This window comes from Amblyomma maculatum, chromosome 10 (assembly GCF_055883805.1).
Source record: "Amblyomma maculatum isolate TAMU_Amacu chromosome 10, ASM5588380v1, whole genome shotgun sequence".
NCBI classification, from domain to species: Eukaryota; Metazoa; Arthropoda; class Arachnida; order Ixodida; family Ixodidae; genus Amblyomma; species Amblyomma maculatum.
In genome coordinates this window covers 58,570,041-58,597,722 of record NC_139353.1, presented here as the reverse complement: position 1 = coordinate 58,597,722, position 27,682 = coordinate 58,570,041, and the positions used below count along the sequence as shown (strand labels likewise).

At 46.3% G+C, this 27,682-nt stretch overlaps 1 protein-coding gene across 1 annotated transcript in view; it reads right to left on the bottom strand.

The window, feature by feature from the left end:
* The window catches only part of LOC146176591 (endoribonuclease Dicer-L-like), an 85,770-nt gene that overhangs the window by 24,149 nt on the left and 33,939 nt on the right, over nucleotides 1-27,682 (bottom strand). Inside the window, exons 11-17 of the mRNA XM_084582844.1 lie at nucleotides 27,360-27,501; nucleotides 26,128-26,203; nucleotides 24,954-25,096; nucleotides 23,798-23,977; nucleotides 21,702-21,915; nucleotides 14,971-16,109; nucleotides 11,651-11,821 (exon numbers count right to left, since the gene is read on the bottom strand). Coding sequence (XP_084438970.1) covers nucleotides 11,651-11,821; nucleotides 14,971-16,109; nucleotides 21,702-21,915; nucleotides 23,798-23,977; nucleotides 24,954-25,096; nucleotides 26,128-26,203; nucleotides 27,360-27,501 — 2,065 coding nt within the window. The remainder of the gene's footprint in view (nucleotides 1-11,650; nucleotides 11,822-14,970; nucleotides 16,110-21,701; nucleotides 21,916-23,797; nucleotides 23,978-24,953; nucleotides 25,097-26,127; nucleotides 26,204-27,359; nucleotides 27,502-27,682) is intronic.

Genomic DNA, 27,682 nt, shown 5'->3' with positions numbered 1-27,682 from the left:
CGTATTTGTATGGTCGGCCGTTTAGAGTGGTCAGCGACCACCACTCACTCTGTTGGTTAGCGAACCTTAAAGATCCTTCAGGCAGGTTAGCCCGCTGGAGTCTCCGCTTACAGGAGTTCGACGTCACTATTGTGTACAAGTCCGGCAAGAAACACAGTGATGCTGACTGCCTATCCCGAGACCCTACCCGTGTTCTTCAAGTGAAACAGATGACTCCGTCTTTCTCGGCGCTCTCTCGACGCCAGATCTCACTCAACAGCAGCGAGACGACACCGAACTGCGGCCCCTCATCGATTACCTCGAAGGAACCGCCTCATCGCCGCCTCGCCTTTTCACGCGTGGCCTGTCGTCATTCTGCTTGCGTGACGGCGTCCTCTACAAGAAAAACTACGCTTCCACGGAGATTCAGTATCTGCTAATTGTCCCAACGCCGCTCCGTACCGACGTTTTGCAGGCATGCCACGACGAGCTTTCTGCCCGACATCTCGGTTTTTCGCGCACTTTGGCACGAGTACGACAAAAGTACTACTGGCCCAAGCTTGCCACTATGGTTCAGCGCTATGTTAGGACGTGCCGTGATTGCCAACGTCGGAAGATACCACCTGTCAAGCCGGCCGGCCTGCTGCAGCCTATTGTTCCTCCGCGAGTACCTTTTCACCAAGTCGGTATGGACTTGCTCGGGCCATTTCCTACGTCATCATTGGGCAACAGGTACATTATAGTTGCCACAGATTATCTGACCCGCTATTGTGAGACGAAAGCTCTTCCCAGCGGCACGTCTACTGATATTGCGAACTTTTTCATCTTTAATCTGGTCCTTCGTCACGGTGCCCCTGCGATCGTTTTAACTGACAGAGGCACGGCATTTACTTCAGCTCTAACCCAGGAAGTGATGCGGCTCAGTGGCACTTGTCATCGCAGAACAACAGCTTACCACCCTCAGACGAATGGCCTTACTGAGCGACTCAATAAGACGATCGCCGATATGCTTTCTATGTACGTCGACGAAGATCATAAGAACTGGGACCAGATACTACCGTATGCAACATTTGCGTATAACACCGCAGTCCAGAAAACGACCCGCTTTACACCGTTTCGTTTGGTGTACGGTCGCGAAGCTGTCACCATGCTAGATGCAATGCTACTGCCAGATCTTGCCCACCCTTCGATTGCCGGTGCTGACCAATTCGTCCAGCATGCCGAGGCCGCTCGCCAGCTGGCTAGACTGAGAGTCCGGACACAGCAAGTTAAAGATGCTCGACGGTATAACCTTCGTCACAGGGAGGTAATTTACAACCCTGGCGATCAGGTTTGGGTGTGGACACCTGTTCGCCAGCGGGGTCGCTCCGAGAAGCTTCTGTGCCGCTACTTCGGCCCGTACGAAGTACAACGCAAACTCAGCGACGTCACCTACGAAGTGACCCCGCAAGGATCTGTTCGCTCATCCCGACGGCAAGCACAATCGGAAGTCGTACATGTCACCAGGATGAAGCCCTTCTACTCCCGCTAGGTCAAGCTACATGTGTTTTTTTTTTCTTTGCTTCCTTTAACTACTTGACGTGAACGCGCATCCTCGCCGACTACGGTTATCCTCGACCTCGCCACTCGGCATCGGGACGATGCCTTTTCCACCAGGAGGGGCAATGCCGCATTGTTATCGTACTGGCGCCGCCATGTGGCGAGCTCGGGAGACTGGCACGCGCTCGTCTTCTTCGCTCTCGGTGCTCGCCCGCCAGTCGGTTCCGTGCCTGATCTTGCCGGTGCTTTTACTTAGTCCTAGTAAACCTGATGAACCAGTTTCACTGGCTTCTGTGACAATATATATACAGTCGAACCCGGATATATCGAACTCGAAGGGGATCGCGAAATAGTTCGATATATCGATAATTCGATATACAGAAATCGGCTTGTGACGGCACTTACGATGCGAAAAAACGATACCGTATTTGTCGCGTAATCAACCCACTCGCATAATGAACCCACCCTCCACTTTTGCACCCGAGAATTTGAAAAAAAAAAAAAATGCGTTAAGGCTAGCTCAACTAAATAAAACTTGAAATTTTTCCAACCAACACTTTTATTTTATAAAACCCGACGTTTCGGAGCCGGCTCGGCTCCTTCTTCAGGGGTGCATGACGCGGGGCTGCGTGCAGCTATAAGTAAAGGAATGGTCGGGGGGAGAAGAAGGTGGGGGGGGGGGGGGGGGGAGAATAGGGAAGGGTGAGATGTGTGTGAAAGAAATGAGAAGGAAGGAGGGGGGTTTAGACGAGTGAGGGTGCCGCAGGTGCAGGTGTGCTCGCTGGCGACTTTTTTCTTTTCTTCTGTGAAGTGGCCAGGAGGGAGCGAAGACCTTGCAAGTATACAGCAGGGAGGTTGCCTATTGTCCGGTTGATGTTATTCGCGGTAGACTGTATGTGCCATGACTCGAGGAGGCGTCTTTTGCGGTAATTGGTCTCGGTCTCCAGGATGAATGTTTCTTCGAAATTTATTCTGTGGTCGGAATCTTCTGAATGTTCGGCTACGGGGTTGCGTTCTCTTGAAAAATTTCGTACATCGTTCTTGTGTTGCCGAATTCTTTCTTTTAGGTTTTTGTTTCGCCAATGTAGCTAGCATCACAGTCGGCGCAGGGAATTTTGTAGACAATGCCTTGGGCTCTTTCTCTTGGTGGTCGATCTTTAGGGAAGGGTAGCAGGCTCCCCAAAGTGTTTGAAGGCTTGTGCGCCACTCGAATTCCCTCTTTTCTTAGAATACGGGCGATGGTTTCGCTGGCGCCTCGGACATAGGGGACAGTGACGTACTTTTGAGATGTAGTTGTTTGCTGCTGGTTATTTTCTTCCCGGGGCCTGTCGTTGCGTTTTTGGCGGCGAATGATATTCCGGATAAATTTTTTGGGGTAGCCGTTCATGGATAGTTCCTTGAATATTAAGCGTTTTTCGTTTGCTTTGTCGGGCTCTGTGGTGCAATATGTTTCCACTCTTTGTAATAAGGTCTTCACAACTGACGCTTTATGGCTTGTCGGGTGGTTCGAAGTGAAATGCAGATATCGCCCTGTGTGGGTGGGTTTTCGGTATACGGAGAATCGCAGACAGTTGTTTTTTCGGGTCACCAGAACGTCCAAAAACGGCAGGGCGCCTCGCTTCTCCATTTCTAGGGTGAACTGAATCCCCGGTTGTATGGAATTTAGATGAGAGAGGAAATTTTGGACTTCAGATTTCTTAATAATTGAGAAACAGTCATCGACATATCTCAGAAAAATTTTTGGCGGTGGGCGGAAAGAGTTGAGAGCTCGTTCTTCGATGTGCTGCATAGTTATATTCGCCATAGCGACAGAGATGGAGGCACCCATTGGTGTTCCCTTAACTTGTTTGTAGAATTCTCCTCGGCATGAGAAGTATGTGTTTGATAAGCATAGTTCCAGAAGGCGGCATACCTCGTCTACACTGAGTGGGGTTCGTGCGCTGAGTGTATCGTCGCGTTGTAGGGCTTCTCGAGTGGCGGCCAACGCGAGATTTACAGGGACATTTGTGAAAAGGGACACCACGTCAAAGGAAACAAGGCACTCGTCGGCCTCAAGGCTCACCTGGGACACGAGTTCGATGAAATGCCCGGCGTGTCGGACGTGGGTCGCGGTTTTCCCCGTGATTGGTGTTATGAGCTTGTGCAGGTATTCCGACAACGAACGGAGGGGGGAGAAACGGAAGTCGACAATTGGGCGTAGAGGAGTCCCAGGTTTATGGACTTTGGGCAGACCGTAGAAGGCTGGGGTTGATCTGTTGGTGCACGATAACTGCAGGTAGAGGTTTCGGTGGTTTGGGAGGTTTTTGAAAACTTCTTTTAATACCTTGTTCAATTTTGCCTGGGTACTTGTTGTGGGGTCCTTCTTCAATTTTTCGTATTCTTGACTGTTGAGTAGAGAAGAAATTTTCTCGTGATAGTCCTGTCTGTCCAGAACGACTGTTGTGTTTCCTTTGTCCGCTGGGAGGATTACGATGGTCGTGTCTCTCTGGAGGTCTTTGAGCGCCTGCCGTTCATCCCGTGGTAGATTCTCTTCTTTTCGGCGTGAATGCAGGTCTTTCAATATCCCGACTGTTTTGAGCCTGACTTCTTCTCGAGGACCTGTTTTCAGCTGTTGGAGGCCGTCTTCAAGAGCAGATACAATTTTCGGGAGAGGAGGTTTGTGAGCCTGAATATTGAATTTGTGTCCCTTGGCCAGAATTGAAGTTTCGGCGGGTGTTAGATTTCTGGAAGACAGGTTCGTGACCACGTTTGAATGGTCAGTAGGGGCGTTGTCAGGTCGAGGTTGTAATTCTGCCAGCTTCTTCATTTGCTTGGTGCGGTGTTTGTTGGCTTCGGAAGCTGCTGTCTCCTGGGCGAAGGCCTCAATGGGTGTTAGAAGCTTGGGCATCCTGTGCTCGAGCTGTCGACGAGCAAAAAAGGCGTCGGTTTCTTTTTTCTTGATCACTGTGCGGCACTCCCGTATCCGAGCAGTTACTAGGTGCTGTTCTGCCTTGTCGATGATGTTTCGTCCTTCCGGTGTGGAGACCGGGCGTCGGAGACGTAGGCAGTGCGGTATGACCTTGGTATCCTTGCACTTCTGGTTGAACTCCAGGTGTGTTTCGTACACCGAGATACTCTTCATAGTCTTGACGTACTTCTTTGCAAGCTGCATAGCTTGCAGCCCGAAGTCTGCACGGATAGATTGAAAGCTAAACATTTCGACAGATTTGCCTGTCTGGTTGGGTTGATAACTAAATAAAACTTGAAATTTCTCCAACCAACACTTTTATTTTATAAAACCCGACGTTTCGGAGCCGGCTCGGCTCCTTCTTCAGGGGTGCATGACGCGGGGCTGCGTGCAGCTATAAGTAAAGGAATGGTCGGGGGGAGAAGAAGGGGGGGGGGGGGAAGAATGGGGAAGGGTGAGATGTGTGTGAAAGAAATGAGAAGGAAGGAGGGGGGTTTAGACGAGTGAGGGTGCCGCAGGTGCAGGTGTGCTCGCTGGCGACTTTTTTCTTTTCTTCTGTGAAGTGGCCAGGAGGGAGCGAAGACCTTGCAAGTATACAGCAGGGAGGTTGCCTATTGTCCGGTTGATGTTATTCGCGGTAGACTGTATGTGCCATGACTCGAGGAGGCGTCTTTTGCGGTAATTGGTCTCGGTCTCCAGGATGAATGTTTCTTCGAAATTTATTCTGTGGTCGGAATCTTCTGAATGTTCGGCTACGGGGTTGCGTTCTCTTGAAAAATTTCGTACATCGTTCTTGTGTTGCCGAATTCTTTCTTTTAGGTTTTTTGTTTCGCCAATGTAGCTAGCATCACAGTCGGCGCAGGGAATTTTGTAGACAATGCCTTGGGCTCTTTCTCTTGGTGGTCGATCTTTAGGGAAGGGTAGCAGGGTCACTGTCCCCTATGTCCGAGGCGCCAGCGAAACCATCGCCCGTATTCTAAGAAAAGAGGGAATTCGAGTGGCGCACAAGCCTTCAAACACTTTGGGGAGCCTGCTACCCTTCCCTAAAGATCGACCACCAAGAGAAAGAGCCCAAGGCATTGTCTACAAAATTCCCTGCGCCGACTGTGATGCTAGCTACATTGGCGAAACAAAAAACCTAAAAGAAAGAATTCGGCAACACAAGAACGATGTACGAAATTTTTCAAGAGAACGCAACCCCGTAGCCGAACATTCAGAAGATTCCAACCACAGAATAAATTTCGAAGAAACATTCATCCTGGAGACCGAGACCAATTACCGCAAAAGACGCCTCCTCGAGTCATGGCACATACAGTCTACCGCGAATAACATCAACCGGACAATAGGCAACCTCCCTGCTGTATACTTGCAAGGTCTTCGCTCCCTCCTGGCCACTTCACAGAAGAAAAGAAAAAAGTCGCCAGCGAGCACACCTGCACCTGCGGCACCCTCACTCGTCTAAACCCCCCTCCTTCCTTCTCATTTCTTTCACACACATCTCACCCTTCCCCATTCTCCCCCCCCCCCACCTTCTTCTCCCCCCGACCATTCCTTTACTTATAGCTGCACGCAGCCCCGCGTCATGCACCCCTGAAGAAGGAGCCGAGCCGGCTCCGAAACGTCAGGTTTTATAAAATAAAAGTGTTGGTTGGAGAAATTTCAAGTTTTATTTAGTTATCAACCCAACCAGACAGGCAAATCTGTCGAAATGTTTAGCTTTCAATCTATCCGTGCAGACTTCGGGCTGCAAGCTATGCAGCTTGCAAAGAAGTACGTCAAGACTATGAAGAGTATCTCGGTGTACGAAACACACCTGGAGTTCAACCAGAAGTGCAAGGATACCAAGGTCATACCGCACTGCCTACGTCTCCGACGCCCGGTCTCCACACCGGAAGGACGAAACATCATCGACAAGGCAGAACAGCACCTAGTAACTGCTCGGATACGGGAGTGCCGCACAGTGATCAAGAAAAAAGAAACCGACGCCTTTTTTGCTCGTCGACAGCTCGAGCACAGGATGCCCAAGCTTCTAACACCCATTGAGGCCTTCGCCCAGGAGACAGCAGCTTCCGAAGCCAACAAACACCGCACCAAGCAAATGAAGAAGCTGGCAGAATTACAACCTCGACCTGACAACGCCCCTACTGACCATTCAAACGTGGTCACGAACCTGTCTTCCAGAAATCTAACACCCGCCGAAACTTCAATTCTGGCCAAGGGACACAAATTCAATATTCAGGCTCACAAACCTCCTCTCCCGAAAATTGTATCTGCTCTTGAAGACGGCCTCCAACAGCTGAAAACAGGTCCTCGAGAAGAAGTCAGGCTCAAAATAGTCGGGATACTGAAAGATCTGCATTCACGCCGAAAAGAAGAGAATCTACCACGGGATGAACGGCAGGCGCTCAAAGACCTCCAGAGAGACACGACCATCGTAATCCTCCCAGCGGACAAAGGAAACACAACAGTCGTTCTGGACAGACAGGACTATCACGAGAAAATTTCTTCTCTACTCAACAGTCAAGAATACGAAAAATTGAAGAAGGACCCCACAACAAGTACCCAGGCAAAATTGAACAAGGTATTAAAAGAAGTTTTCAAAAACCTCCCAAACCACCGAAACCTCTACCTGCAGTTATCGTGCACCAACGGATCAACCCCAGCCTTCTACGGTCTGCCCAAAGTCCATAAACCTGGGACTCCTCTACGCCCAATTGTCGACTTCCGTTTCTCCCCCCTCCGTTCGTTGTCGGAATACCTGCACAAGCTCATAACACCAATCACGGGGAAAACCGCGACCCACGTCCGACACGCCGGGCATTTCATCGAACTCGTGTCCCAGGTGAGCCTTGAGGCCGACGAGTGCCTTGTTTCCTTTGACGTGGTGTCCCTTTTCACAAATGTCCCTGTAAATCTCGCGTTGGCCGCCACTCGAGAAGCCCTACAACGCGACGATACACTCAGCGCACGAACCCCACTCAGTGTAGACGAGGTATGCCGCCTTCTGGAACTATGCTTATCAAACACATACTTCTCATGCCGAGGAGAATTCTACAAACAAGTTAAGGGAACACCAATGGGTGCCTCCATCTCTGTCGCTATGGCGAATATAACTATGCAGCACATCGAAGAACGAGCTCTCAACTCTTTCCGCCCACCGCCAAAAATTTTTCTGAGATATGTCGATGACTGTTTCTCAATTATTAAGAAATCTGAAGTCCAAAATTTCCTCTCTCATCTAAATTCCATACAACCGGGGATTCAGTCCACCCTAGAAATGGAGAAGCGAGGCGCCCTGCCGTTTTTGGACGTTCTGGTGACCCGAAAAAACAACCGTCTGCGATTCTCCGTATACCGAAAACCCACCCACACAGGGCGATATCTGCATTTCACTTCGAACCACCCGACAAGCCATAAAGCGTCAGTTGTGAAGACCTTATTACAAAGAGTGGAAACACATTGCACCACAGAGCCCGACAAAGCAAACGAAAAACGCTTAATATTCAAGGAACTATCCATGAACGGCTACCCCAAAAAATTTATCCGGAATATCATTCGCCGCCAAAAACGCAACGACAGGCCCCGGGAAGAAAATAACCAGCAGCAAACAACTACATCTCAAAAGTACGTCACTGTCCCCTATGTCTGAGGCGCCAGCGAAACCATCGCCCGTATTCTAAGAAAAGAGGGAATTCGAGTGGCGCACAAGCCTTCAAACACTTTGGGGAGCCTGCTACCCTTCCCTAAAGATCGACCACCAAGAGAAAGAGCCCAAGGCATTGTCTACAAAATTCCCTGCGCCGACTGTGATGCTAGCTACATTGGCGAAACAAAAAACCTAAAAGAAAGAATTCGGCAACACAAGAACGATGTACGAAATTTTTCAAGAGAACGCAACCCCGTAGCCGAACATTCAGAAGATTCCGACCACAGAATAAATTTCGAAGAAACATTCATCCTGGAGACCGAGACCAATTACCGCAAAAGACGCCTCCTCGAGTCATGGCACATACAGTCTACCGCGAATAACATCAACCGGACAATAGGCAACCTCCCTGCTGTATACTTGCAAGGTCTTCGCTCCCTCCTGGCCACTTCACAGAAGAAAAGAAAAAAGTCGCCAGCGAGCACACCTGCACCTGCGGCACCCTCACTCGTCTAAACCCCCCTCCTTCCTTCTCATTTCTTTCACACACATCTCACCCTTCCCCATTCTCCCCCCCCCCCCCCCCACCTTCTTCTCCCCCCGACCATTCCTTTACTTATAGCTGCACGCAGCCCCGCGTCATGCACCCCTGAAGAAGGAGCCGAGCCGGCTCCGAAACGTCGGGTTTTATAAAATAAAAGTGTTGGTTGGAGAAATTTCAAGTTTTATTTAGTTATCAACCCAACCAGACAGGCAAATCTGTCGAAATGTTTAGCTTTCAAGGCTAGCTCGCTCACATGTAAGCGATGAGCGGCAGCGACAGAGCGAAAATTTTCAAACTTGTTGGAACTGCGTCCCTCTCGCCGCTCGAGCCACCGCGGCAGCTCAAAACAAGGTTTGTGTTGCATGTCGACGGCGCGCGTCAGTCCGTTTCGGTCGAATCATCCACAGCTCATTGGCAGCGTGCCAAGATGCTGCGCAGCGATAACGTCAGGGCGCGTTTATCTTTTGATAGCTCCTCCGGTGGCGGGGAGCGAACTTGGCAGAGTGCCCGTGATGGCTTGATTGCACAAGCCTGGTTCGATTTATCACGCCGCGCTTGGGGCGGGCGTCATGATCGCAGCAGCTATTCGCGTGCTTTCGCCAATTCATACATGCAAGGATAAACGATTAAAAAAAAAAAAAATCCGAAAAAAAAAAATCCCTGCCGCTTTTTAACGTCCGCAGCCGCCATATCTTACGCTACGCCGCGCGTACAGCCCAACGATAGAAAAAGATCTCTCTCGCAAAAAAAAAAGAAAAAAAAAAGAAAAAAGAAACAGGGAGCTGGCGCTTCTTAACATCCGCAGGCGCCATAGCCACGTCCGCCGCCGCGCCGCCGCACGTAGAGGGTTCGCAACACACGCTGGAGAAAGCGTCCGACGGCTGTCTGAAAACGGGCTGAGCTGGCTTAGCGCATGCGTTGCGCGTGCTGAAGGAGAGAGATAGCTCAGCAAAAGAATGGGCACACCCACGCACATGGCTTGCAAACGTCATGTGTTGGCGCGCGGGAAACGACAACTGCAGATGTGCGCGCCTTTGGGGAATGGGCGCGGCGCTGCCCAGACCAGCCGTCTCTGAACTGTCCCCTCTCATTCCTTCCGCGCGTGGCTTGCAAACGTCACGCGGCAAACGGCCAAGGGCAATGCGACCGTCTTTGGGGAAGGCACGCTTTCCAGTGCGTGGTGCGGAGTTCGATATATCGAACGACCGGTGAAATTGAGTTCGATATATGACGCGGCTTTCCTATACTTCTACATGGGATTTTCAGGGAGATATTTCGTGAGTTCGATATAACCAAAATTCGATATATCCGGGTTCGATATAACCGGGTTCGACTGTGTATATATATATATATATATATATATGAATGAGAGAAGCCAACAGTCGGCGAGGCCAAGGAAAGCATTGGGATTGTACAAACCCCAATGCTTTCCTTGGCCTCGCCGACTGTTGGCTTCTCTCATTCATGTATTATAACGAGCACCCTCATTTCCCCTTCATTTATATATATATATATATATATATATATATATATATATATATATATATATATATATATATATATATATACATATATATATATATATGAATCACCATGTAGGTTTTGCCTATGCCCCATAAATATAAATTATAATGACTTTTTTTTTCTCGCATTGGTCAGCCTTCGGCTTTAACAGCCGAACAGTGGCTATGACGTAGAAGTTCAACTGACATCCCAGGGTGCAAAAACTGTGACATGACCCCTGTTTTGTCATTTTAGTTGCCTCCAGTCATTCACCAGCCAGATTCATGAGGTAAAATGACAGAAAGTGAGCAAAATACTACCACAGCTATTTTTTTAATGCTTCTTGTGACAAAGCCCTTAACTTCATAGCCACCGCTTGGCATTTGAAGCTGAAATAATGCGAGCAAAGAGGCCCTGAAAATTAATAAGAAAACTTAATTCTGCACTGCAACTTGTGCTTTCTAATGTACCGGGCATCATTACAAAAATAGAACCCACCAATTCCCATTTAAGAAGCGAGTGAAACAACAGTCTAGTGCCTATAAAAGCACGGCAGAGTGGCAGAGGCCCACAAGTAATTAATGAACCAATCACCCACCACGATGCATGCACTGCAAGCACAGCAGTAAAAAAGTTTTCAACGAATTTTTCGGACTTGCTGCAGTGGCTCAGGGTAATCCACTGCTGAGCCCAGGAATGCATGATCAATTCTGGCTGTGGCAGCCACGGTTTGATGGAGGCAAAACGCAACACATCTGTGTACCGTGCAATATGAGTGCACAATAAAGGGAAGCTGAAACACTTTGTTGAGAATTTCATGAGAAGCATGCTTTAGAATAGGTGGAACTTCCAGATTAAGCTCACAAAGCTGTTTTGCGCTGCCTATTTAAAGATAACATGTAACCAGCTGCTAAAATTGCGACTATCTTCAGGCTTCTCTTCATAGCAGCAAAGCAATGCGGAGAAGCATGACGATGACGTCTCAAATTTGAACTCCTTTCACCCAATTCCTTTTGTGAGTTGCCCGATGCTGTCTCATCGGTGTGCCTACTCTGCACCACATGCTGAGAAGCCTGAATGCCAAAGCAGTTTTATGCAACGACTATGGCGTCAGTTTAAATGCTAGCGCAAAATGACTTCGCATAATTCACCATCAACCTTCACAGCTTCGACTCTTTTAATTTAGTAGAATTCTGAAACCACTTCAGCTGCCCAAATCCCAGGTGGCCGAAAGTACTGGAGACCTCCGCTACAGCATCCCTCATAGCCTGCGTCACTCAGGGATGTTAAAGCCCATATTCCATGCCAGCCCCCCCCCCTCCCCCCCCCCCCTTTTGAGATTATTTCATCTTCTGATAATACAAAAATTTTTTCAGGAAATATGAATATTTTCCACGACACTCCCCCTTTCCACCCAGAGATCTGAGTAATTGAGGTTCAACGGTAATCCCTTCAAACTGATGCAACCAACTCACGGATGGCCGTGACTTACCCTAAGGGCACCGATAGGTCCTGTGACCAGCAGGTAGGCTCCAATGATGGCCTCCACCGAGTCGGCCACACTTTTATCCGACAGCTGAGATGTCATGCAGATTGGGACAGGCCCGGATGAGTCGTGGGAGGGTAGAACATAGTCGGGTCGCTGCTTTGCACTCTGGTATTCCTGTGTCCGAAAGAGCAGACGACGAGCAGCGGAAAAAAAAAGGGGGGGGGGGGGGGGGGGGGGGCAAGAAATTTGAAAGCGCGAAAGGTTCCCCATTTCCGAAGAGAATTGAAGCAAGTGAAGAAATATTAAGGCAGTGGTAAATGACGACAAAGAGGCCAACTCTTTAAAAAAAAAAAAAAAGTGGGAGCCAAACAGTTGCATTTGGTAGCTCCTTAATGTCAGCTGACACTACACAGATACACGTAATGGTTTTACAAGAAAAAAAAAATGTGTGACTCTGAAATGAAAAAGGCTTTTATTTACCAAAAGTGTTCGAAAAAGAATGATAAGATTTTGAGCTTCAGTAAGCCTGATGCTGGCCGCGTCGAAAATTTCCGTGAAATACAGCAGCCTTAGTTTTGAAAATGCCCATATCCCTCAATAAACAACCCATATGCTTCAACCGTAGCTGGCCAAGTTTCTCATGTTTATTTGGTTGTCGTTGAAACTGTGCCATTTCTTTTTCACAAGTTTTTCTCGTTCGATACAAGAAACTGTCATTGCAGCTTCTCTTTCCTCTGCTAGCGTGTTTTTCACCAGCCGCAGTCCTGATCCTATGAGTCATGATCCTATGAATAACAAATGTATCGCATACGTTTGTTATTTCATTCGTATTCGTATTCGAAAAAACTGCTACCCGAAATTATAGAATATTCGAAAATCATTGCGAAAATTCGTATTCGTATTCGAAAAAACTGCTACCCGAAATTATAGAATATTCGAAAATCATTGAATACGGCGAACATATTCGAATACAGCGTAGTCTCCCCGCACTGCGCGCTTCACCGCAACGCTTGATCGCGTCAGCCGTGCAGTGAAGCATCCTCAAAACGCGACGGACGCGTTTTGTGAAGAGAGCCTCCTTTCAACAGTGTGCACAAAGCGAAGCACCACGTGAAGCCGGGGAAAAAAAAAAATGTCGTTACAACTTTGGTATCATCTCACATACAGATATCCATCATATAGGTCTTCGCCAAATAAAATCCCCGTCCAATCTGATTACTTTTTATTTAACGTTCAATGCTTCACCAAGTATGCACGCATCTCAAGACAGACAGCCAAAACATGCGCAGATCCTTAAAATAACACAGCCCGAGTAAAAGTCTGGAACAGACTAGCAACAAATGGAATGCTTTCTTTTACACTTCATTACTGAACTTCAAGTTTAATTTTAAACCAGCCAAAAGACATCACAGAGAAGACAAGCAAACAAGACGAGGCTGGCACAATCCGCCCAGTCGTCAATCTTGTTTACTTCGTCAAGTTTAACTAAAAGCTTTTTTCACTATTTTGACTCAACAGATTCAGAGAGGGAGCCCACTTTCATGTGCTGAAGCACCACCACATTGATAGCAGCACATTTCACTATCTTGTGCATGTGCTTTTGGCTCCTATGCCTGTCCAGATAAGTTTCTGGCCACTGGTCAGTGGTGCCTTTAGGGAGGTAGCCGGCACTCAAGGATAGCCTCTTCCCCCTTCCGATTCCTTACTTGATGGCCTTCTGACAGTGGCTTGAGCCACGCTGGGGCTTCCTTAATTTCAACATGCTGGAAATAAGCCTTCTATGGCTTTTCAACACTCCTGAGAACACCTTTAGTGATTGGCACCAAAGTGGCATCACTCCCACAGCAGTTCAAGTATTCTTTTGTCTAGAATAGGCATGGCAGCCTCAGTGATGAATACCTGCTTGTTTGCATAGCATAACTATTAGAACAAATCATGTAGTTCTTTGCAGCCAGACATGGATGGAGAATTCCTATGGCAATCAATTCTCGCCAATCACTTCATTTGAAATTCACTCATGAACAAACATTTATTAGGCTCCATTTTAGTTTATGAAAAATGTATTAGGCTCAGCGAGAGACATACCACTGCCACCTACGTGTTGCCATTATGTTTACTATGGCGACCCCAATACCACGTATGTGCAACTCACAACATCACCATGCTGCGCTTCTCACAGTCGTCTAATGAGATTTCATCGAGTCGCATTTTTCGTAGGCAGTACCATCCATCGAGCGGCAAAACAGTGTTTCACTAAATTTGATGGCAAAACATCGAAACATTGAGGCAGCCTATCTGGAGCAGTTTTAAAGCAATATTGCATTTTGGAGCAGAATAGAGCAGGAAAAGCAGTTTGAAGCAGAATGAAGCAAATGGAGCAGCACTGGCCCTTGATTCAAGCTTTCAGCTGATTCGGATATATGAGAATTTACCATATTCAGCAGTGATTCAGCAGCTCCACCCAGTTTCATGTAAGTTCTTCCTGTACAGAAAACTAGTAAGCAAAATCCTGCATAACCTTTACACTGAATTTTTCTTTCGTGTATATACTCTTCTGTGCAATTCTAGTTTAATTTTATTTGCAAAACCATATCAATTCTGAAACAAACAAGGCAAACAGTGCTTGCTATCTTTTAATTTCCCTTTTACTTTTTTTTTTTTTTTTTTCATTGATCAGATATTCAATATTCGAAGGCATTTTTTTTCCCATATTTGTATTCAATTCATATTCGCAAATTTCAATATTCGCGCACCCTTAGTTATAAGGGATGCTATAAGGGAAGGAGGCAACTAATTTATGCCACTGGACTTTTTTAAGAGATGTCTATTGATAGATTTCTGGGGTTTTATTTGAATCTTAGGAGGCTGCACTTACTAAGGCAGTGTCGAATCCCAGAAATTTTCGACAGGGTAAAAATCGAGTTAACCATGAACATCTTTCTGCACTCCACCTGCTGCTAGTGTTCATCAGCTTTAACGTCGAGTGCATACAGTGCGTTTGATATGCAACATTCGCATCATCATACGGCTGGCGAAAGCACTAGCCAACATCTTACAACTTGCAAACTAGCTGGATTGTATTATAGCATGATGAGGTAATTAAACTGTGTTATAGAAACAGACTCTTAAATCAAACAGCTAGGAAAAAAATGGCACTCAAAATACAGAACTGATTTTAATTACACAGCTCGTAAAAATGTACTGCCATCTGTCAAGTCTTAAGCGCAAGCTGCAATTGCCAATTCTAAAATTCAGCTACACAATCAATTTTGGCCAGCACAAAAGGGCGACTCCCATGTGACAATCAGATTTGATCCACCTACCAGATAGGCCTCATGGAGTTGCTCTGTTGTCAGCTTTTCCAGAATCTTGGTGTCCCTTTGGATAATCCAGAAGACGAAATCCGTGTCCATCATCATGTCTTCGACCCCTTCTTCGATGCAGTAGCCAGGTGGAAGCCAATTCCGGTGTGGCACAAACTGTTCCTGAGCCACCATGGACCCCACGTGCATTTTGCACCCGAGGTTGTGGAGGTTCCGATTGCAGATGATGCGGGCACGCGTCTGCGTCAGCAGCCCTTCCTGCGCCGATGTCGTTCCGCAGAACAGGTCAATGGTCACTGTGAACTTCAGGAATGAGTCGCCAAGCACTTCGAGACGCTCGAGGTCGAAACCGTCCGCCGCTTTTGCAGATGTCACTGCTTCCAGCAAGAGGCCGGGACTCGGACCAGGGTTGCCATCGAGCCTGGGCTGGTACTCAAATGATCGGGACAGGCGAGGCATCCGAATCTCGCCCGCTTCCCCGTGTGTAGGAAGCAAAGTCCCGAATTCCACCTTGTCACCAGGAACGAAGCTGATCGAAGCGCTCTCAGACACGGCACTCTGAAAGTCCAAGATGGGCCACTGCCCCTCGAAGGTCCGTAGTCCGATGCCTGTTTCGGCAGCAATGGAGGAACGGAGTTCCTCCATGACAAGCAGCTGGTTGAGGCGGTACAGGATGCTGGGAAGACAGACTGCCTTGCGCCAGACGCTGGCTGGGACAGGGTGGACATCACAGAATTCCGGAACACGCAGCTCAATGCGCCTATTCGTTGTGCTCTTCTTGATGAATACGTCACCCTTTCGATTTCGGTAGCGCGGGGTCAAGAGGTTCAATCGGACTTCGGTGAAGAACACTTCCAGCAATGGTTGTGTAAAGTCTGTCACATGCAAGCCGTGGAAGTGGGCCAAGTACTCGCGGATAGTGTATTTGCCATCTTCGGTGCCGACGCTGACATCATGACGAATCCGCTTCAAGTAGTATGTATGGTGCCTGTAGTTCAGAGGCGTGTAGCGGGGAATCACTACGGCATCTTCGAAGACGCGGCTCTCAAACTCGTAGCCAGTTTCGGGCACGGGTCTTCTAACGATCCCTTTCAGAACGACATCGACGAAGGACCAATCGATTACAGCAGCGTCACCATCTGCACAGAGAAGTTGGCCATTTGTTAAGCCCCCTTTAGCAACTAGGAGGCAAAATGCACACGACAACTCCTCCTAAAATACCCTATGAGTTTCGAATAGCTTCCGCCACATCGGACCACCCATGTCTTGTTATCATCTGAGACCTACAATATGCCTGCCACACAAAAACAAGGCATAATTATCGAGTTTAGGCTTGTATAGGCAATGGTTTTGTGGTTCAATGTGAACAGTGCAATTTTCATCAAATATGTGTGTAAGCAATGAGTTAAACTGTCATATTGGACTCTTCACTGACAGCAATCGTTATCAAATAACTGTACACAAGGTATAACACTACATGATCCCTGCTTTTTTATTCAATTCCTGTAGGCCTTACAGGTATAACAAATTACGAGGATAAGTAAACAATTTTTTTTTTGCCATATCACTGTTTCTTTTCACAGCTGGTCTTGTGACAAAACATTTTTCTTTGTTTTCAGCTTCCTGTACTAATTTTCAAAACTATTCAAAAGCATTCTATACTTGCCACTAATTTTTACAATTTATATTCGTTTTACACCCAAAAGTTGTTCACCCACATGTCTCTAATAAATTCGCTTCCTTCTTGCCATTCCTCAAAGAATGATTTAATTCATTAACTTGATAGTATTTGAAAAACATTTGATTTGCACAGTTTGCGATTACAATTAAACATGATTATAACGAAATTGTAAAACATCCGCGATTTTTCATTGCATCCAGGTTTTCATTATATGTAGTTTTCGCATGAAGACTTAAAAGACAAAAAGGACAATGCAGAACAAAAACCAGATTAAGATGGATGGATGGAATATAGGAGCATCCCCTTTGAAATGGGGTGGTAGCAGTTGCTATCAATGCTTGTTTTTTCCCCTATATCCTAATTGTTGTTTTAGATCGGTTAACTGCAGCATCATTTTAGTTATTGAATTTTTGTTTCTACATTACTAACACTGTTACTTTTCTGCTTTTAAGCCACCAATCTTTCAATCATTTTTTGCTAGTTTCTACCGTAAGTTCATTCACCCGGCCACTGGTATCTCTAAATCCCAGGGCCTCAGGAAGAGTGGCTACGCCTGCATCGCCTTCCAAATGGATACCATCACATTCGAGTATAAGATCGTTAATTGTTTCTCTAGATATACCACATACTGCACATGTGTCATCTTCATGGTTAAATCTCTTTTTGTAGCTACGTGTTCTAAGGTACCCTGATCTAGCTTCAAAAAGTAGGGCACTGCCTCTTGAGTTATCAAAGAAAGCTTCCTTCTTGAGTGATTGATTGGTTCACATGAAGGGAAAGGCGCAGTATCTATCACACTTGTTTCTGTGGACACCTAAACCATGCCGTAAGGGAAGGAAGGAAGGTAGAAGTGAAAGTTAATAGAGAGAAAGAGGAGCCATAGCGGGAGGGATACAGAGCAATTTCGACCACTTATGGATCTTTAACGTGCCCTTCTTAATCTGCCTTTTCCACTTTCAGTATAGTTCTACACTCTGTTTCTTTTCGACAGAATTTATCCAATTTTTACCTTGTGTGCTTTTCACCTGTTGCTTCAGTTCAGTTCAGGCGTTCAGTCGTGTCCGTCTCTTCGTGACCCTATGGACCATGTCACGCCACGCTTTCCGGTCTCTCACTATCTTCTTAACATCACATAGCTTCATCTGCAATGCCTCGAGAATGCCATCTAACCATCGCGTTCGCTGCCTACCCCTTCTCCGGCGACCCTCAACCTTTCCCAACATCAAATCTTTCTCCAGCGACTCCTCTCTTCTCATCAGATGACCAAAGTAGCTGAGCTTTAACTTTAGAATTTGACCCTCCAATGAGCAGTCAGGGTTTATGGTCGACAATATCGACTGATTTGATCTTCTGGCAGTTGCTTAACGCTCTTTATTTCTTCGTCCGTGTGACCAGCATACTTACTGGTTAGTTTCCTAGTTCTTTTCCTCCATTGTGAGTCAACGCTTCTTAGGTATAGGCATTTAATTACTTTAGCTGCCCACCTGTTGCTGTCCGATTTCCTCAGGCGTTCCTCATATAATATTTTACTCTGAGCTTCCCGTACTTCGAAAGATGCCCAATCCATATCTCCCCGTACCGCCTCATTTGTGGTTTTGCCGTGGGGATCCAGTGCCAATCATACGACGGCTCTCTGATTTACTATTTCTAATTCCGACTGTACCTCTGCTTTTAGGCACAAAACCGCATTTTCGAAAGTAAGCTCGGGCACCATAATTCCTTTCCAAATACCCCTCAACACCTGATATCTCATGTGTTCCCACAATGCCCTATGCATTATCCCAGCATTTGTTTGCCCTTTTGCCCTAAGTGATTGCTCATGCTTTTCAATGTATGCCAATCCTTCGTATTCCCATACCCCGAGGTATTTATATTTTGCGACTCTGGGTATTTCATGGCCTTGTATTTTAAGACCGTGGTCAGTTGAGCTGTTGAAAATCATCAGAGCTGCCTTGACTGCGCTGAAACGGAAGCCTAGAGCATTCCCTTCGTCTGTGCAATATGTACTTAACTAGGGTTTGTAAGTCTTCCTGGCCATCTGCTAGCAGCACAATATCGTCTGCATACATCAAACCAGGGAGGCGCTGCTCTACCGCCTTTCCGCCTAATCTATATGACAGGTTAAAACCTAGGTTACTTTTTTGTACCATCCGTTCCAGATTTATCATGTAAAGCATGAACATTAGTGGTGAAAGAGAATTGAACGCAAGGGGAGCCACCTTGAAAGTGTTTAGAATAAATCAAAATTTCTCAAGTTACAGAAGCGGTGAAACATTTCCCGATTGCGCTAAGGGCGTGGCACAATTGTGGCAGCAGCATCCACCGCTGTGGCTTGCACGACGAGTCTAAGAGGGAGCGGGGAACAGGGAGGTGGCGCGTGAGAAAGAGCACGCCTGTTCGCGCCGCCGCCGGGCAAGGAGGTGCCTGCATCTTCACGCATGTTCCCGCTCGCTCACCACTGTTGTCTCAGGAATATGACTCTGCCTCAAGACGCAGGCGTTCACCACTGTTTCCCGCTACAAACACGCGAGAGCATGTGAGCAACTGCATGACGGTGATGGACGCACACTGCTCGCTCTGCTCTGCGTGAAAAAACTTCGTAATATCAAGGAATTCGCTACATGGAGGTTCGTCACATAGAGGTTAAACTGTATTCTAATTCGCTTCGCGCCGAAAAATTTGCTACAGCAATGTTATAGTACACCATTGAGGCCACGTCAATATCTTGACATCTGGACCTTTGTGTAGATCAAACTTTTGGCTTCAACTAAGTAACAAATGCAGTAAAACCTCGTTAATTTGAAGTCACTGAGAGTGTAAAAAAACATCTGAGTTAATCAGGTTCTCAAATTATTTGAGCATAAGAAAGAACTGGACACAGGCAACAAATTTCATTGTGGGAACGTGTTGTTTCGATTGGGCGAAGTTAATGACTGCCAAATATGGCCGTGAAAAATTCGCCCCCAAGCTTGTAGCCATTGCTGGCCATCACTGCAGAGTTCTGTTCCATGGTTTCCCATAGGATGCATTTGCATAAATCAAGGAAGCAGTAAACTTGTAAACAAGGAGAGCGATCAGGAGCAAATACTGATGAAAAGCAAAAAATGATAGTAATAAAACGGCTTTGTATCCTGCTTTCTGCAACTGCGTGTGGCCTGACTGACTAGCAGCAAACCATGTCCATGCCCTAGAGGGTACTGTAAGTTTGCCCTCCCATATCTCTACCATTTTTCAGAGCAAACGACCGTCAGTGCAAATGAGTTGTGTAAATGAACAAATTTTCTTTACTGCAGCTGATATGCAAGAAAATTAACAGCTTCTTTTTTTTTTTTTATGCACGAAGCCCTGCTGGGAACAAGCCCTCTCACAGGGTGCACAGTGTGTCCGCTGCTCATCTAAAACTAGTTCAAGCCATGCAAACAAAACAGGCCAGCTTAATGTACACCTCAACCTTTCTGCGATAAAGGTGCGATACGTTGTTTCTTTCACCCTTGCACGGTGCATACCTGTGCTGGTATGAGGGCATTTAAGCTGTTCGTGCTCAGCTAAATCAGTCGTCAGTCAGTGCAGTGTCCGTTCTCCCCTTCCCTGGCCGTGTGCTGATGCGGTGGAAATTATGAGATTAAATTGAGAACAGCAGCTAGCCCAACAATTAAATCTGCTGGAGCATTTAAAGTAATCAGAGATGCCAGTAACCTAAGTTTCCAAACGCAGTTACACCATTCGATGAAACAGCACAGGCTGGTGTCGTGTGCAGTCAACCAGTCACAAAACATGCAGTGATGCTATTAGGCTTCATCTTCACAAAGCACCAAGAGCACATGACACAAACCAGAGTACCCTGCTGCGCTGCAGCAAAGCGCACCTCTCCTGCTAAAGTGCGCTGCGGCAGTCCATGAGGCATAAAATGAACTGGTTTATTGTGCTGGAAGTACTAGAACTGGGGCACTTCACACGTCATGCATCAGCCTTTTATAACCACTTTGCAGTTATCAAAGGCAGTCACTTCCTGGATTTCCAGCAGAATCATAATCGAGCGTTTACACATAGTACCCCCAAACCTTCGAACTAATCGGGATGGCGCTAGCAGCCACTTTGAACTGTAAACAAATTCAAGCAAGATATTATGAGAAATTCTTTAAATTATCCGAGATTTTGAATTGAATAAGCTCGAAAGGCGGCTGCGTTTCAATGGAGGCGAAACGGAGAGGCGTCCGTGTGCTGTGCAATGTCAGTGCACGTTATACATCCCAGGTGGTCGAAATTACTATGTAGCTACCTCTCTACGACGGCTCCTCTTTCTCACTTTCCACTCCCACCTTCCTCCCTTTCCTTACAGTGCAGTTCAGGTGTCCACAGAGCAATTGCGACAGATGCTGTGCCTTTTCTTTCCAGTGAACCAATTATTATAAATAACAGATGCTGTGCCTTTCCTTTCCAGTGAACCAATTATTATAAATAAGCTCGAATTATCACAACTTTGCAATTTGACCAAATATTCAAAATTATAGAACATTTGCACAAGCATATTCAAGTTATCCTCAAGATATGGTTTACAAGGATGCCTGCGATTTTTGCATCAAATAACAAGCTTTCTCCAGTGGTGATTCCTAAATATGTCTACACAGTGAGGCAGACACTACAGACTGTAGGAGAATAGATTTCATATATCTGAAAATCCTTTCCAATATTCTTTCTTGGTGCAATATAATCAATCACTGCAAAGTACAGTTCTGCATACAGCAGTCCTGTGCTTTACTGAATGAAAAAAGAAAAGTTTGGTTGGTTTGTGGGGTTTAACGTTCCAAAGCGACTCAGGCTATGAGAGACGCCGCAGTGGAGGACTCCGGAAATTTTAACTACCTGAAGTTCTTTAACGTGCACTGACATCGCAAAGCACACGGGTGCCTTGCTTTTCGCCTCCATCGAAACGCGGTCGCCGAGGCCGGGATTCGGTCCCGCATCCTAGAAAGCAGTAGTCGAGCGTCCTAACCACTGCGCCACCCCCGTTCCTCAACAAAAACTTTGGCAAGCTCTCTTTGTCGATCACCTTTCAACACTGGAGCGATGACTGGGCCACTGGGGGCGGCTTTCAAGTCGAAGGAAAGCAGAGGCCTCTCCCTCATCCGCAACACGTCATCCCAGAGGAAGCAGTGAAAGCGCCGCAGCTTGTTGCATTCCACTGCAGAGAGGTTGACAGTGGTCGGCTTCGACACGGACACCAGCTCGTCACCGGACCGCGTGAAGATCGGGAAGCGTGGCAGCTGCATTGACAGAAAAGAGTTACAATCCTCAAGAAAGCACATAACATGTCATTCTTCAGGTCAGGAAACTGGAGAAATAGTGAGCTAGTGCCAATCACCGAAAAAAAAAAAAAAAAAAAAGAAAAAAAAAAAAACCTCTTGCACCAACATCCTGTCCTCTGTGAAAGAGATTGTTTTCTGAAAGTGTGGAAGTGACACACAAGGAATGGTACAGCTTCTCTTTTCCTGGTGCTGGGATCTTTTCCAGTAGTTTTTGTAGCAAAAGCTACACTGCGCTAGGTTTTCAAGCCGTCGGCATTGCACCATGACACCGTGCCACGTGACCGTTGCCTAGCAACTGTCACGTGGTATAGACCAATAGCTGGACCAAGAGTTGGAGGAAAGAAGAAGAAGGAAAACAAGAAAAGAAGAAGAGAAAGAAGAAGGAAAAGAAGAAAAAGAGGAAGAAAAAGAAGAAGTAAAAGAAGAAAACAGGTAACTCAATACTAGTTGGTAGAGGCGAACAACAACAGGGAGTTGCTAGGACGGAAGGTTTGTTCGACCGTTCACATTAAGTTCAGTTGTCCGCAGAAAAATTTGCTGCAACACTCACAGCTTATCACTAAGTTCACGCCATGCTTACACCCCCACAATTTTTGCCACCTCGGTTGCTGCAGTGCTTTCCCAGGTTTAAAAAAAAATAAAGAAATGACCTTATTATAGCTGATTTTGCATGAAACAAGCTACGTAAGCATGAAGACGATGGCTCATGGCTTTTAGGATTTAATATCTGAGAGAGTGGCTGAGCCTAGGTCACATTTCACACTGTGGCATGAACATGTGCACACATCTTCACTGGTTCATCCATTTTTCTTTCTATTCGTGCTATAGTAAAATGTGCTATAGTGTTCAGAGCAGCAACCACATTTAACAAACCATACAAGTGCTCTTTTTTTTCTTGGCAGCGGGAGTTGACATTACAACAGCCCTAACGGCAACGTGTAAAATACCTGAAAAAAACTTTGCAACTACACTGGAAAGTATTTCTACATTGTAAGCCAGTTCCATTGGTCATCAATCCTGACTATGCAGCTGCCTAATGAAGTAATCTGGTCGCATTTCAATCCAGACAATATGTAGCAATACCTATTTGCTTGTGAAGTGCCACAGCACGTTAAAGAACCATAGTCACTTGAGTTTTTGCGACTTTCGTTTTTCTCTTTTCTTTCTTTTTCTGCAATGCAAAATTTTCTTTTTTACAATATATAATTTTATATGTTTAAGCCCACTGCATATTAGGCAGTGTGGGCAACTATGTTTTATTTATTTATTTTGATTTTTAATTAGCCCCAGATGAAAGTCCAAGGTTAGCTCTGAAGCCGCTTCTGAGCAGTTCATAATGCACGCATAATTTAAGAGGGAGATCAAATGGACTGATGTGAAAGAAATGAGATACCATGTTTTCTTTCACCTGTCAATCTATTCCAAGCCTAACTTCACTGTCCTTCACTAATTTATTCAAATTCTGTTTGCAATAGTTGCAATAGCTTCTCAGATTCATTTTTGTTCAGCGATTCTTAGTCTTTTACGTTTTCACCGAGTCATTCTTTTGTTTTGTCTCCCCCTCTTCAGTGAGGAGGAGGGAAAGGCCAGGTGGGAGAAAAATGGAGACTTTCCCCTTTTCACCCACCACAGTTGGCAGGTTGAAGCTTTACACACATGGCGATGCAGGACAGTTTTTGCTTCCATGGCGCTCGTGATGACGTCCCACTAAAAGGGCACATAATGAAAATCTAGAAATCAGCGACTTCAACACTGTGAGATATAAAGACGTCCCCTTTGCTCTCCCATCATTCAGCGCTACTCGGACAAGGTTTGATGTTGACAAGGACGTCATCCTTACGGAAGGCATGTCATCGTGAAGGAGGAGGCCAAACCACAAGGGGCATTCCTGTGGGTTAAAGAGTGTCTCCTGCCGCCAATTTTGGAGCTCAGATGCCAGGGACACCAGCTCCGTCACCAGCACGTGCAGGCGGTATTGCCCAGGAATCAGGACCCGTGCCTCAGAAAACAGCTGGCACACCTGAAGTGGGCGAAAAAATATGCAATGTGGCAGAATATGCGAACAGGACGAAACCTCGTTAATCTGCTCAGCTTATGAGAGGCGTGACTCGAAATAAGAGGACGAAATACAGTGAAATCTCATTAATGCAAGTGAACCCTCGATCTTTTTTGAGTTCGACTCGCAGCATCAAGGAGAACACCTGCTACCAACAGTGCTGTCTCGACATCTTGGCTTTTTCTTCCTCATTCTGGAAAGGAAGAAGTGTTAAAACTTCATGGATACCGGCAGTCTGAAGACACCAGCATGTAATAAGTGGTTACTTACTACCATGAGAGCGTAGTCAAACTGCTACAAAGCCTTCACCGAAAATTTCGTCCTCAGTTGGACTATAACGAAATTGTAAAATGTCCACAATTTTTTGTTACATCCAGGTTTTTCTCATATGCAGTTTTCGCATGAAGACTGAAAATGACAATGCAGAACGAAAACCAGAATAAGAACTGAATGTATGGAAAACCACAGTGAAAGGGTTTACAGTAAATCAAAGTTACTCAAAGGTATCAAAAGCGGTGAAACGTTTCACAATAGCGATGAGAGCAAGTCACAATCTGTGAGAAATGCACTTCATCAAAATCTTATTCACCTTGTTACCCCCCTTTCAAGCTCTCGTTCTGCGGTTACTACCTGTCCCAAGTATGCATATTTGCCTAGCACATGTAAATTGCTGTTCCTTCGCAAGGCTGTTGAACATTACCTTAGTCTTCTGATAATTGATTTTTAGGCCTACCTTTCTGCTTTTCCTGTCTAGGTCATCAATCATTCTTTGGATAAAAACTTTACACTCGATCAAAAATTTGTCATTCCCAGAACCACCGCTTGCCTACAGCAAATGTTCTACCAACCAGGCTAACTGATGCAGCCAGCTCGGACGGGATGAGGCCAAGTAGATCCAGTCAAAGTGCAACCACTGTAAGAGCGTGCCCGAGGTACCTACCTGCTTCTGATAGGTTCTCCTCCGTTTCTTGGTGCCGGGCTTAGGCATGCCCGGGGGCACGTCGTCCTCAGTAGGCACATCATCATACTCGTTTATCTCGCTCAGCACCCGTTTCACGGGCAGCAAGTTGCTGTCAAACTCGTCTGGCAAAGAAGAGACAGAAGGTGCAACACACAGTCATCCATCATTGTAGAAAACAAATTTCTTGACCAGTAAGTTTTCTCCAGGTGCAGCCGCAAGCGACCTTTCTATTTCTGCAGCCTGCTTCTCCGACAGAAGACGCATCCTCAAAATGCACTGAACTCGATGTGCTGTCATTTGCAAAGGTACCGTTAAGAAACAAAACCATCCCGCATCACGAGCAGTTTGCGTTGATGCGTGGTCCGCACCTCGCCGACGTCTCGAGTGTCTGCCGGGCTCATGTCGCAAAGGGCTTTCAGCGGCACGTGGCTCACAAACTGATAACGTCTCTACTGCAGAAGCTATAAGCGGCATACGCAGCGGGCACACACGGACCGCACATCGCTGGCTCCGCGAGCAGTTAGCGGCACGGCGCAGACCGCATGTTGCCATCTCTTGTCATGCTGTACGCGCCTAGAGAAGTACGCAGAGGCACACGGACCGCGTATAACCAGTATCGCGATCGTTTTCCACATCCCGAAAAGTTTGCAGTAGCGCGCGGCCGTGAGTGGTCGGCAGCGCGCATGCCGGGCGTGTACAGGCCGCACATCGTAGATTTCACGACCGCTAGACGCACTGTACACACGCAAGCAGTCTGCGGCGCCACGCGGCTGGCGCGTCGCTATCTCTTGTTGTGCTGTACACACTGCAAAAAGTCTGCGGAGGCAAGTGGCGAGCTGTGACTGCACGACCGTAATAAACCTTCTTGGAAATAGACAGGTCAACGCGACTGCCTTTCCCATGCTTCTGCATATTAATTTTTTTTTTTCGTTTTGATGATACGAATGTTCGGATGAGAGGAATTTTTCGCAACCCCATGAGATTCACATCACCGAGGTTCTACTATAGTTTTATGTTCGAATCATGGGAATGCCAGTTTTGAATGAACTGCATGCACAGATGCAAGTTCACTGCATTAGTGGTCATGCAGTATGAGCTTTTATCAGTAAGCCACCAGATGGTGCTGACAAAAGCGCAAGATGACTATACATACTTATTAGGTGCAACCGCCTGCATGTCTCCAGGGCAGCTGCCATCTTGGCATACCTCTTCGTTTCCATTGGCCGCCCCTGGGAGTGTATTACAGATGTGCTACTTCAGAAACAGCAGAGATAATACACAATATAACGTGATGGTTCTGTCACATTACAACTTTGAAGAGAGACAAGCAGTATAAAATAGAGGAGATACACTAAACACTAGTAGCAGGCAGCAAACATTGGGTTTCTTGCCCTTACTTGCATCATGATACAACCAACACTGGGCCACCACATTCAGCAAGCTCGTACGCTAACATGGTAGAATCTCGGTTATATGAACACAGTTGGTACAAATTTCGGAATGATATAAATCGCCAACTGATTTTTGTAGCAAAAGAGTTTTCAAGTCGTCGGAGTGGCATCATTGAAGACGAAGAAAAGAAAAAGAAGTAAAAGAAGAGAAGAACAAGAAAAAAAGGAAAGAAGAAAAAGAGAAAAAACAAAAGAAGTAAAGAGAAGAAGGAAAATGAAGAAGAGGAAGAAGAAGAGGAAGAAGAAGCAGAAGACAGATAACTCGGTAGTTGGTAGAGGCGAACGATAACTGCAAGTTGCTAGGACAGAAGGTTCGTTCGAACGTTGTGACAGCAGCACATTAAATCTGACACACTCATAGCATTCGCTCTATCACTACGTTCAAGCCATGCTTAAACACCCACAATTTTTTTGGACTTGGTGAAACTAGGGAAATGGTCCGAATAATCAGTCTGAAAAATATATGAACTTGAAGAAAAAAAAAATCATTTATCAGCAAAAAATCAGCTTTACAAACCAAGAAATTCGCCGCTCCCCATGTCTTATTTATATGTTGATAATGGCTGAAGTGCTACTGAAAAATTACACATAAAAGGTTATAAAAGCTTTAAAAAATAAAATGAAAATTGAATGGGTGTTCTCATAATGTGAAACAAGCTTCAATATCAGCTGTTAAAGGAGTCATGACCAAGTGTAAAGTCATCCTCGTGTGAGGTAATAACTGCATCACATGACTCACCAGTAATTATTGGGTTACATGTCTCATCACTGGTCATAAGGCCAATAATGGCAACGGGCAAAGTGAGCTCACTATGTAGAGATGCCATTAAATGCAGGCAAACAACCATGAGATTTTAAGGAGGGGGAGTAGCAGTAACACCCAATGCAAAAAAAGAAAAAAGAAAGAACAGAGCAGTCATCAATACCACCATACCCTAATGGCTTCTTTGAGTGGGCTGGCCATGGGCAGGTAGATGGTGCACACAAACATCTCCTTGTCCTCAATATGCACAGGGGTAATGTCGTAGGTTGGCTTGAGGCGTGTGAACATGTCGGCTGGAAGAATCATGCAGTACCTGGCAAGGGCAGTAGAACAAAGGGACACTGCTACATCCTAGCGAGATCAAAACGCAGTTTTTTTTATTCTGATGGGTGGGAGGGGAGGGGGGGGGGGGGGGGGGAGGGGAAGTGGTGAAGAGACCTTCAGGCAGTGCCCAATGAGTCCTCATCTAGACATCCTAATTCTCGCTACGCCTC